The 13,268-nt window shown below is 47.9% G+C and overlaps 1 protein-coding gene across 2 annotated transcripts in view; it reads right to left on the minus strand.

The window, feature by feature from the left end:
* Positions 1–13,268, minus strand: part of CACNA2D2 (calcium voltage-gated channel auxiliary subunit alpha2delta 2) — a 217,815-nt gene that overhangs the window by 125,810 nt on the left and 78,737 nt on the right. For both annotated transcript variants that reach the window (XM_021529147.3, XM_021529146.3), the window contains exon 3: positions 10,027–10,143. In XM_021529147.3, the coding sequence (XP_021384822.1) occupies positions 10,027–10,143 (117 nt within the window). The remainder of the gene's footprint in view (positions 1–10,026; positions 10,144–13,268) is intronic.

The raw sequence follows: 13,268 nt of genomic DNA on the forward strand, positions 1-13,268 counted from the left end.
ATGCACAATACTGACCTACAGCTGGCAGCCCTGCACAGAAACCTGGAGTTACCCCTTCCATCAAACCTGTAGGGTACTTCAATAGCCTTTACTGCTGTCACCTGCCCACTTCCAGAGATGGGACAGGTGAGGAGGGACAGAAACCAAGGGCATACAGCAGCAACACCAGCCGAGAAACAGGTGGCCAGCAGGGACAGGCAAGCAGAGACACACACCAGGCTGGGTTATGGAGGAGCTCCTGTGCCCTCACCAGCACTGCTACAAGCCCAGCTCTGTCTGTGAAGCTGCTCCAGCTCCCCCAGTGACCCCAGTTCCAGCCTCACATCCCAGTTCAGCTGGTGGCTCCACGAGCAGCACCAGGCAGGCAGGCAGGTTCACAGTTAAATATTTTTGCTCGCAACCTTTTCATGTTGCTTTCACTTCAGACCGTACCTCTGAACACTGACAGATTTCTCACTGCGAGGCTGTATTAAGTCGCTTTTTAATTGCATTTTGAGGGACCCAAAGGCCAGCAGGCAGAAGGGCACTTTATTTTTTTCCAGGGAACATTATTTTTATTGTAGAGGCAGGAGAGGTTTCCATTAATCCTCAGCAAGCAGACAGCTTCCACACAGCACGCTGGCTGCAGGAACGGCGGTACAGAGCACTGGGATGATTTGAACACTGTCTGCTGGAATATCAAGGCTCCCAACAACTCCTCTTCAAAGAGCAGATGACAGGCTTTGGCACAAAACTTGCATTAAATTGATACAATCTCTTTAATGTTATCTCTGGCTCTTTATCACAATTGTATGTGCAATTTACATTCTTGTCGCCTTTTTTTTATTAAGATTTGCTAGATCCTTATCACTGATATTTTACACATTGTTGTAGTGTCACTCAAACGTTTAATGGACATCAGCTGCTCTGGGAATATATAATAGCTCCTTGCTATGGGGTAGGGCGGGATGCTGATGGATTTCAGACTCCCATGAAAGCTTCAGCGGATGCAAAGCAAATCCACGTGGGACAGAAGCAGGGTCCTGGTGGGCACCATCCCAGGGCAGGGAGCACACTCTGTGCCAGCCCCTGTGCCAGCACAGCACCACGTGCCCAGAGCCAAGCTAAATACTCATCATGCAAGGCACCTTGGGGCTGCCTCCTGCTCCTCACCTGCAGCCAGCCCTGCTGTTCAAGTCACTCCTGTGCAGAGACCTACTGGGATAAACTCTGCCAAAGCCGATCTGCGGTTTGCGGGCTGCAGAAATGCAACTTGCTAAATCTACTTTCTTTAGGGGAAAAAAAAAATAAAAAAAGAGGGATTTGAAGAGAGCTTTTGAGACAAAAAAGCTTCATGCAAGTCCATTAACCTCCAGGACCAAGCCTCCACCCCCTCACTCATTAGTCTTTAACTTCACTACCTGCCTGTAAGCACAGCTATACAAATAACTGATTTTTTAGTTTAGCCTGAGGATGAAACCCTTAAAAAATAATCCTCATTCCACCTGAAATAAACTCAAAATGATTCACTGTCCCAGGTCAATTACTCCCATTCAATATGAGTCTTCCACCCCAAATGATGCATCTGAAATATTCAAGGGAAAAACATTAAACAAGAATAAATTGGTTGGAGGTTTTTCTGCCCAAGATCTTGGGCTTTGCAGAGCTCTCTGAGCATGTACAGCATCATGGAGGGCAGGAGCTGAACCCACAGGGACTGAGAGCACATCTCTAAGTGCAGAAGCACACACTCCATGAAAACCTACAGGCAGCCCTGGGGAAATAAAGATCCCCCTCTCACCCTCTCCCAAGATGCACAGATCACAAAGTCACAGGTCAGGGTGCAGAAGTAACTCTAGGTACCAAACTGCCATGGAAATGCATTTTCTCATGCCAAAATTAACCAAGAAAATTCAAATAAATCCCCTTTTCAGTGACCTGGTTTCTTTTATTTTGCTATCATTACAAGCATATCTTCCCAATCATGTTTAAAGGTTGTTCTGTAAAGAATTAAATAATTCCCTTCCCTAGCACTAATTCCCTCAGAGACCTCCTCCTCTTCTGCATCACTCACCAGTTTATGTCTATATCTATCTCCACAGATAGACCAATAAGTCATACCCATCTGCTTTTACCCTTTCAGCCACCCCCAAGTGCCTCCTCTTAGAGCACAGCCCTGCCAGGCCTCAGGATCTTGAGAGGGTAAGGACCAAGCTGAAGGACCCGAGTTCTGAGATGCTGCAAATCCCCTGCCCACAGCAATGGCTTCCTCTGCTAGAAACACTGCTCCTGTGCTGGAAAAAAAGCAGGAAGAACTGAAATTCAACATGCAAACTGCTGTCTAACACATAACACAGTTTGAGGAAGGGAAGTAAAAACCCTCTAAGGGCTATTTCATCCCTTGGTCTCAGAGGTGTCTGCGTTCCTCACAGCGTGGGGCGCAGAGTGCAGGAAGGCAACGCACGCACAGCAATTAAACCCTCCCAGAAAAGTTAGCTCCTATTCCCAGGAACAGAGAGCTCCTATTCCTCCTCCTGTGCGTGCAAACCAGGCTGGCAGCGCTCAGAGAGAGGCCGTGAGGGCAGGCCTTGCTCAGGCGAAAAGCCCGGCGTGGCTGTCCTCCCGTCCACTGCCCTGGGGAGCGCCGCACCCCGCCAGGATGCTCCAGGCCGGGGAGGAAGCCATAAACCTCTAATAAATCCCCGGGCAAAGGCAGCGAGTGCAGAGCTAAGTGCTGCACTCCTGGAGCATGAGAACCAGCGCACCTCTTGACAGGGCAAGGGACTAGATGGGTATTTCAGTCTTCAGGAAGAGCAAAGGCAGGCACTATTTATTTGCACAGGGTAAGGAAACTCCACTCTGGGTTGGAGACTTATACTAAGAGACATCATCTTGTTCACAGAGTTGGTTTTGCCTCCTCTTTTGTTTCAGTCCCTGAAAGGGCATCAAAAAGAAAATCCAGACAGGTGTTTTCTTTAAACACCAGCTGCCCAGACTTCTTACAGCAAGTACCAGAAACAACAGCCTCAGTCTGCCAAGGGCAAGGGAGGACAAAGGTTTCTTCATCTGTTCTTTACCAACAGCCATGCACAGGGCTGGAGATCCGCTGTGGAGAATTACTGAACACCCTATCAGGTCAGGAATATCACTTTTCACTCCCCCATCTGTGACTCCAGATGCACTGGTGGCACCGGGTCCATTCCTTGTACGTGTGCCACAAAACAGGATCATCCCAGGAGCTCAGCGGAGACAGCAGCCCACGGGTCCTGGAGAACCTCTGCTGCCCCAGAGGGCACCCAGCAGCTCACCAAGCTGTAAAGCCCATCGGGCTGGGCTGCTGCCAAGTGTTCGTGGGAGAAGAAAGGGAAACATTCAATGTAATCTGCATGAAAGCACAGGAAGCCCTAAATCGTGTTAGCACTATTAACGCTGGTTACACCGCTCAGCAAACTGGCCCAATTCAGGTTTGATTGACTTGTTACAAACATCTGATTGTCCCTGATTAGATTAGACAATCAACCCCCATCCTGGTGTGTGGGCATTGTTTAACTCCCCTCCGCAATCTATAAATTAGAATTCCAGACCTGGGAGATTGGGTTCAAATTGGATTACTGGAGCAGGTCCAGCACAAGAACAATTGTGAGGCAGGAGAAGACACACACACATATGCACAAATGAATAAATAAATAAATAAATAAATAAGCAAACAAACACACGGGGACTGTCAGCCAGGATTTGATTAGGAGTGAATTAAAAATAGAATTAAAAACAAAAACCAGCAATTACCAAAGAAACGGAAAGAGGGGTGGATATGTCACTATGAAATAAGAAAGCATGAAGGCCCTGCCCTTAAATAGTTCATACTTCAGCATGTGCAAGATTGGTGGTCGTTGTCCTTACTCCACCAACTCACAAGCTCCTGTCCATGGCAATGCAGCTGGAATGGTGCAGGAGTGCATGAGGCATGAAGCCCCACACCTCACCCAACCCACAGGCTGTGTCAGAGCTCACCTGAGCTGTGTTTATTCCCTCCTACCCCATTTTGCTGCCTAGGCAAGACAGGTAATGTGTCCCCTAGCTGGCACTCAGCAGGCCACAGTGTGACCACTGGTAGCCTTCAGACATGCCCAGAAGTCCCCCTCAAATCAAAGCCAGGGCTGTACCACACTGCAGGAGGGAAACCCACAAGGGTTTGGCACCACATGCTGCCAGCCAGAGTGAACCCCCAGTGCATTCTCTCTCCTGGCCTGGGACCTCTCTAGTTAAACACTTCAATGACTTGGCCTGTGAGCACCTTCAACATCCTTCAGACAGCTCCATGGTGCAGGGAGTGGCAACGTGGCCTTGTTCCACCAGAAATAAAGGAGAAATCCAGTACAACCCCAGAGCTGCTTCTGCTGAATGCTGACCCCTTTTTCTGCCTGCCACCAAGACCAGAGGACAGCAACAACACCGACAGAGAAGGAGAGATTTCCTGATGATATTCTACCAGCCCATGCCATGACAGAGGTCAGTGCCTCTGCTGGTGAAAGAGGAGGGAGCAGGGAGATGCTCTGATCTGGGCTGAGAGATGCTTTGCTGTATGCCAATTTTTGCAGCTTGTCAGACAGGTGGCACTTTTTATTGTCTCTATCAGAGACCAGAAACCTGATAAAGGCTCCATTCAACACAAACCTGCAAGAGAAATCTCAGGGCTATCAGAATTGTTAAAGGAATAAACCTGTCCAATTAAATCCCCTCTGCACTCTTGATATATACTTGTGCCAGGCTCAAATGGAGCTTGGAACTAGTCCCAGTTGAGCAGTAATGCACTGAGTGTTCAACCAGGACTGAAAGCACAACTGGCCTGAGCTCCTCCCTCCCTCCTGCAATGTCCCCCTGACCAGCTTCACACTGAGAAGCTGATTTGGTCAGTCCTTTGTGGTAACACACCAAACTCTCACCTCACCCTTCATCACAGGATCCTAAAGCATGGCCAAGTACTAAGTGCATCAACACTTCAGAAGAAACACACAAGGAAAAATGCCAGTAAGTGGGAAAGCTCAAGGCTGAAGGTGAGGGGTGGAAACAGGAGTCAAATCAGCAAAAGAGGGTTAAGGCTGTAGAAAACCCTAAGTATCTCCAGACCAATCACTTTTTCTCCCAGCTCTTCCAACCTCTTTCCCTTATAATCCAAGGTAAAGAACGATGGGAACACCTACAGCCACATTCCCCCAGGCTTTGTAGCCACAGGAAACCCAGATAGACTTCCCTGCAGGATGCTTTCAAAATACAGGAAATACCCAGTCTTGTCCTTTGTATTCTTTTGTCTGCCAAAAGAAAACTTCTAATGTCAAGTTTAGATTTTACTACTCTGGTTGTAGTAAAATCTGAGTGAAATATATTGTGACCTCCTACACCTTAGCTGAAGGAACAGGAACCTTGAGACCTCCTACCATTGAGCCCTCCTGCCAAACCCCTGCTTTCTCCCAGATGCTCATTCCACACTGAAGTGTAATACACAGCAACAAAAATATGCAAATAAATTTCACAAAAATACAATTAATCCCCCTCCCCCCCCCAAACCTTCCTCCTGTTAGGTGCTGTTAGTGCTCTCCTCACCAGAGACACACAAGGGGCACCAAACCTGTTGCACACACATACATGTACATAAGATACACACAGATGTACATAGTACACACTACAGATTCTGGTACAAAAAAATGCCACTTTGCTGCACATCTGCTCAACACATCCTATTTGATATTGCACACAGCTGAGGTCCACAGGAAATGCAACAAACTTCACCTTAACTCAAAAGATTGCATCAATGATGTATAACTTGCAAAACTAAATCAGCTCTATGGAGAAAATACCAGCCCAACCATGTCACCATCAGGGCAGCAGGAGAGCCTGCAGGCATCCAGACCATGTTTTGTGGATCAGCAGGCCTCTTTCTGGAGATGGGGGAAGGCCACCAGCACAGACAGTAATCTTTAGGCTGGTCATAGTATACGAATAGTTCACTTCAGGGCATAACCTACTCAGTAACCTGTGGGATGTAACACTCTCAGGAGTCAAAGCAAATTGTCTGTGGTTAAATATGTGAAGAATGAAGCAGTCAGTATCCAAAAGCAGCCTTCACAAGAACTAAATAAGAAGGAGAAACAATCTTAAAACATATCTTAGGATCTAAAATTTCCACCTCTCAGCCTCCTCCTCCATCAAATCACAATTTCCTTCTCCCCCAGTCTGCAGAGCTTCAGGAAAGAACAGACCTGGAGGCATTCTCATGCACACGACATAGTACTCTAAAAGAAAGAAAAAGTGCCCCTTGGGTTTGGGAATCTGGACCCACACCAACCACACCTTCAGGTGATGGCTTTTCCCTGGTTCACTCAGTGCTCCACCAACAGCAAACTCCAACATCTGGGCTCCCAGACAAGCTCCCAAAGAAGCCCCAGCCTGTACAAACCTCTCTGGGCACATACAGAGGCAAAGAGGGGTCTGAACACACTGAAAAACTGAAGAGGAGGTAGGAAATAAATTTGAAAAAGTGACAAAGAATCTGCTTGGCAAAAAACAGCCTAATGAGTTCTAGTCTCAGATGATGTAAAGCCATGAGCCAACCAGCTGTGATTCCCAGTACAAGGGGAATTTGTAGTTATTTGGTAACATGCCACCTCACTCCTTCCCACGTCTTACAAAAGATGCCTTTTTTAGCCCTAACAAGGACAAGCTCATGAGTGTGGACAAGACTAGACCATTTCCTTACACCTCCCCTGCAGCTCTGGAACTTCCCCACAGTGCAATATACTGGGTAGATGTAATGTCATCTCCCTCAGGAGTCACTCCACCGTAGTCTTTTACTTCCAACTGAAAGGAAATCAGATGCATTGTTGGTATTGAAGGCCATCTTTTTTACCTACCCCCCTGTTAAATCTTGGGAATAAAAAGCAGCTGGAACTACAGAGCCCAGAGGTGACTGGGAGGCCAGGCTTGAAGCAATGGAATCATCCCGGACAAAGGACACTGGAAAAGGCAATTTGTGCTGATGCAAATCCATGTCATACAGAAGCCATTTTGTGAGACATGGGGTAGAAGTCCCCCGGGATCCAGGTGTAGGTGGAACTGCAGTGCCAGGTGGAACAGGTGGAGATTGCAAAAACATCTCCCTAGGAGTTTTTTTTGTCCCCTGATGAAACTGTCATCTGATATGATGCTCTGGAACAAAAAAGGAGAGACAGCATCCAAATAACCAGCCCCTTGTAGGTGACTTATTTTAGGAACCAATTATCCTCTCTGCCACACACCTCTGGCTCCAGCACACCTCCAAAATGCATGTGGGAAATCAGAGTGTCCTGTTAGTGCCAGATCCATGCCACAGTGCTGCACCATGGCTGTCAGGGCCAGACAAGTTCAGTTTCCTTGGGGTTGATTTCTGCCTCTTAGAAATGCAACACACAAGGTAAGAAACTGTATTAATAAATGCTCTGCACATCGTTTAATAAAGACACATTAATATTTTCACTTAGAAACAGAGGAGAACAGGTTCTTTGATGACTGGACTGAATCACCACCTAATCAGAACAGCGCTCTGAGCTGTGTACCCATGGTGTGTACCCAAAGGCTTGTGAGCACCTTCCTACAAAGCCCCACTGAGGCCCAGGCAGCATCTCTTCTCTCTCTTGCAGCAAAGGAGACAGGGATGTGTCCTGAGGAGAGAAAGCACACGAGTGACAGAGCAATTCATACATCAAGGAGAGACTCCATTTCTCCCTCCTCACCTGCCCTTGCCAATACATGGAGTCCCACCTGACTCAGATGCTGAAAAATATGTTTCAAGAAGTCATCATCACTCTTGTGAGTCATGAGAGAAGAGGAGGAAATGACTCCAGGAAAGATGATTCAACTAAAGGGAGAGTTAAGACAGATGAAAACAAGGAGGAGAATGGAAGGAGCTATGGGAGCCCCACTGCTTCAAAGGAGCTCAGCAAAATGTGGGAGAAATTTAGAAGATTCAATTTCTCTTTCCCCATCAACTTTCCTGTTTCTAGATTTTGTTGTTAGCACCATCAATCCAAAATGCCAAGAATTTACAGGGAAACTGGATGTAAAAGTCTGCTCCATCTGAGAGTGCTTTCTGAAGGAGTCCTCTTGAAAGACTGATTTCGGTCAAGGGTTCATTGTTTTCACTATAAAGACAGCACCACGTGCTGTTACCTAATCAGCACTGCCAGAATCACCCCTGTGACAGGGGAGCCCTTCACGGCACACCAGAGGGTCCTGCCCAAAAACCCAACAAAAAAAAAAAGACAGTTGGAAGACAAGGTTATTTGTACCACGGGTACAGTTCAATCCTTGATCTAGCACCAAAAGATGCCCAAACTCTCTATAAATCTGTGTGACTCAGAGCAAAGGCCAAAGCAAAACAGTGTGACTTGATGAGCTGAAATTCAAATGTCACAGTGGAACCACTCAGCACAGTCATGCTGTGTAACTCAGGGTTATTACCCTGTGCATCCCATGGGAGCCATGTGTTGTCCAGGTTATCAAGTTTGCAACAACCTTCTTTCCCCCAGTGTCTTCCTCCAGCATTTTTAGTGCAACACATCTCTGGAACATTTAATAGAATATATGCTCAAGTATGCACACAAACTATATGAGCACAAGGATGCAAGTTCATGTTAAGAAGAAAATTTGCCTTCCTGATTTTCATTTCCACAATCCCAAATGCAGTGCTCACACTTTACACCTCTTTAGTCCCACTTCATCTCCTTCCATTCAAGCTAAAACACTTGGTGTGAGTCCCAAGTAGGATCATTCTTTACTTCCCAGAATAAGAAATTGGGTAAACAGCAATCTTCTTCAACCAATTCCCTACAGTCACCATCTTAGTCAGGCACTGAGGACAACCTCACACCATCTGGACACTCAGGTCAGACTTTGACCAACCTTGACTGAGATCTTGAGTCTTGAGACTCCCCTAGCCCACATGGGTGTCCTGTGACTCCTGTTGCACGCATTCTCCAAGCCACTTCTTACTCACTGTCACTTCCAAGCCCTCACTGCCTCAGTTACACCTCAGTTACTGCAACATCCCTTCTCTCAGCACAGCACGTTCCCTGCCTCTCAGGTTGAAAGGTGATGAAGTCTTTTTGGCTGCAGTGCCCCTGTGGACAGGACACATCAGCTGTGTTACCTACTCCAAGCCTTCCCCATGTCCATCACCCTGCAGACACCCTTCCAGTGGATCAAGCTACAAGCTGCATCCAGCTGGCCACGCTGCCAAATTCCCATTGCACAGTGTCATGCCACTTGATAAAATTGTGTTCAGAGAGGACACCTGAGCTCCTGGAGAGGAAGTATCCATACCCCTGTGCAATGGAGAGGGTTGTCCCCCTCTCCAGGAAGGCAATTCCTTGTCTCTGCCCCAGCAGCAGAGCATGGCCCTGCTGCCACTTCATTATAGCCACTGCTGGGTTCTACTGAGCAGCACCATGGATCAGGTCACCTTCCTCCACTACAGATAAAATGAGTTAATTTTAAAAGGAGTGTCACAAAAGAGCACAATAGATTGGAAATGTATGCAGATATCCATGAGGGCAACCCACTCATGCAGTCAGTCCCAGGGCTCAAGTCCCAGGCACTGGCACAAACCCTTCAAGCACATCATCTCCTAAACAGGAGAGGCTCCACTTGTCCAAACTACTTCCATGAGCCATAGCAGAGACACTGCAGTCCCTCTGCTTCCTGTACACCCCCAGCTAAATAACTGGATCAAATTTGCTGTCACCTGTATTCTTGTGGCAGCACCTTCAGGTGTTTGCATGATGGTGGGAGGAGATAAAAAGCAAGAAGGTACCTAGAGGACATCCCCACATGACACATCTTTGCTTCACATGCTCCAGATGAATCTGTCCAACTGCAGGATACAGTTCCCAGAAATGGCCACACAATCACAGGAATCACTTTGAAGCTGAGATCATACTGCTATGCCAGCATCAACCCTCTTGTTTAAACTGAGCATCTCCATCAAAGGATCAGCACACAGGCCCATCTCCTTACCTTTAAAGCACGGACTTTCTTGGCCAAGAGGCTCTCAATGTCCCCTGCGACCTTCTCCACCAATTTCCTAGGCACATTCTCCTTGACTTCAAATAGGCTTTTATTGTCATCGTAGATCTAAGAGGGGAAGCAAGAGAAAAAGACAGTCAATATTAGTGAGGAGTACAGCAGTCTTCCTACAGAAAAGCTGATCCTCTAACAGAGAATTCCAGCAATGTGGATTAGGTAACAATATAAGCTTTGGAAATGAGAGGAGCAAGAGAAGAAAGGCTTTGCAATCAGAAAAAACAGAAACGCAGTTCACCTGCTGCCCACACCACTGGCTCTATAGCTGCCTCCTTTCATGCTTGCAGGCATCCCACCCTCTCACTCGAAAGATGAACTGCCCTCCCCTGTCTCTGCTGAGCCACTCCTGTGGCACAGGCAGAGCCACCACGCTTCCTGCTGTGCCCTCTCTCACCCAACAGCATCCCCAAAGCCCACTGACCATCTCCCCAAAGCCACTTGCTCAGCTTGGCAAGTGCAAGCCCAAGTCCCTGCCCACCCCCAGTGCAGGGCCTGGCAGCACTGGGGCAGCAGGGCAGCCCTGGGTACCAGGAATGGGAACAAGGGGATCACATGAAGCAGGATAAACCCTACATCTCTAACCAAGGCTAAGTCATTTGGCACCCTCAAGGAATGGGAATTTCTACAACCAGTCCAAAACTTGGCCAGGCTGTGGTGGGTAGTGGCACAAATCTATACCAGGATTATCCTGAAGGCCAATGCAATTATCTGTATTTGAATGTTTGCACCCAAAGTGGCAGCAATGGCCCACAGGCACATGATACAACTGCAGGGAACAACCCCAGACCCAAGGGAAGTGCTGTTGGCATCATAACTGCCTCAAGAAGAAGGGATCAGTCCCACCAGAAGACTTCACAACCATGAACCCCTCAGTCACCTCCTCAGATGATTTTGTAACTTGTTAACTCCACCTGCCTGCAGACCCAGGTGCAGCCAACACAGGGTCAAAGGGAATAGTTTATTGCCATCATCTGAGACTAGCAAAAAAAAATTCCTCACACCTTATCTTTTCTTAAGTAAGGTATATGAAGAAAACCACAAAGCAAACAGGATTCTGCTTCTCTCTTTATCCTCAGGCTGCTCACAAATACCTTCAGCTCCAGACATGGAGACATATGGGAACAGAGAACCCTCCAAGGAGAGCTGGACCTCCCCAAGGAGGGAGCAGGCTGAACGCTCAACTGCGAATTCCATGCTAAGCATGTCTGGCACCTACCCAAGCTTGCATGATCCTTAGGAGCTGAATCATGCTTCCCACGGGACAAAACCCTTTCTTTGCTGGAGCTTCACTACAAGTGAAAGACTCTGCCTGGAAGTGGTGCTTTGTTACAGACCTGGCCATAAAGACTGGGGTTGCAAAAACAATTTCTCATGAAACATCTGCCCTGGGTGTCAGAGCAGCACCCAAACACAAACAGTAAACAACCAGCTTCCACATGGCAAACACGTACCCAGAACCTCCTCTATTTCACCCAGGACTAAGGAGAGGCTCAGCCAGAGACACCCAGCAGGCTCATAGCACCACAACACTTTCTCTTGGTGGAGCCAGCAAAAGTAAAGGTACAGGCAGGCAGGTGCCCAGGATCTGGATAGTGGCACATGATTAGACTCTCTAAAATCTGGGAAACTACTTACAGCCCTCTCCTCTTTCTCCAGACCTTACAACAAACTGGAGTAGACAGCAACTCCACTTGCTGAAGGCAGCTGACAATTAATTCAAGAGCCAGAGCAGAGACATCCCCCAGCTCCAGCCTCCCTTTTCCTTTCATAGGTAAACAAAACAGTTTCTGAGGCTGAAGCCACAGGAGTGCACTGACAGACTAAGCACAAGGCTGCTCTTTCAGCTGTGCACAGTCCCCCCAGACCTACTGGGTTAATTCCAGGCTTCCACTTTGCTTTTTGCAGCTCTCGCTGGGACCCCTGCTCTGCCCAAGCTCCTCCTGTCTTCCATGGCATTAGCAAATTCCTACCAGCAGTCTCTTCCAGCAGCCTTATGTCCACATATACCATTACTCCATTCTAGCTCTACTCCAGCAACTGCTTTTTTCTACCCAAAAAGTCCCAAGGGATTCAGGTTGCCTGCCCTGGCTGCCAGAAGAGTAACCCATCCCACCTCTGTCAGTGGGGCAGCACACAAAAGGCTCAGATCTGATAGTTCCTGAGGTTTCTGGAGAAAACAGAATTTCTGTAAATTTTCATGGTTACTGACTTGCAAGAGCACGGCCCATGAGCCAAGAGCCAGTCATCTGTGATCCTCATCTGACTCCTCAGTCCCTAAGAGACACATGGAGCACGGCTCCAGTGCCCTCCCCAAGGCTCTGCTCTTGCTCCATACCTGCCATCCTTCAAGGAAAGGCAACACCTACAACCTGATCTGTCAGAAATGGGCTTCACCCAAATCACTTTGGTCCCAAACCACCCACACTTCACATTAACTTGGCAACTCCTGTGTGACTCTGTGAGCACAGGGATTCCAAAGAGGATGCTTTAGTAAGAGAAGACATTTAAGAGGCATTCTCAGACTCCAGAAGAAATTATTTAATAGAATGGTTTAGGTTGGAAGAGACCTTAAATACTATCTCATTCCAACCCCCTGCCATGGGCGGGGACCCCTTCCACTATCCCAGGCTGCTCCAAGTCTTGTCCAACCTGGCCTTGAACATTTCCAGGGATGGGGCAGCTATAGCTTCTCTGGGCAGCCTGTGCCAGGGCCTCACCACCCCCACAGTAATTAATTTCTTCCTAATATCTAATCTCAACCTCCCCTCTTTCAGTGTGAAGCCCTCTTGTCATATCACACCATTGCCTTGCCCAAAGTCCCTGTGCAGCTTTCTTGGAGCCCCTTTAGGCAGTGGAAAAGGCCCTAAGGTCTGCCCAGAGCTTTCTCTTCTCCAGGCTGAACATGCCCAGCTCTCTAAGCCTGCCTTCACAGCAGAGGTGCTCCAGCCTTCTGGGGATCTGCATTGCCTGCTCTGCACCTCCTCCACCTGCTTCTTATGTTAAGTATCACAGAGCTGGATGCAGGATTCCAGGGGAGGGCTCAGCAGAGCAGAGGGCGAGAATCGCTCACCTCCCTCGAGCCACTTTTGGTGTGGCTCAGGATACTATTTCCAGATGTTCTTCACATCAGAGCTCCAAAAAAATGCTTGTATTTCCAACAGCACAACATCTTGCAC

This window comes from Lonchura striata, chromosome 12 (genome assembly GCF_050655825.1).
Source record: "Lonchura striata isolate lonStrDom1 chromosome 12, ASM5065582v1, whole genome shotgun sequence".
NCBI lineage: Eukaryota > Metazoa > Chordata > Aves > Passeriformes > Estrildidae > Lonchura > Lonchura striata.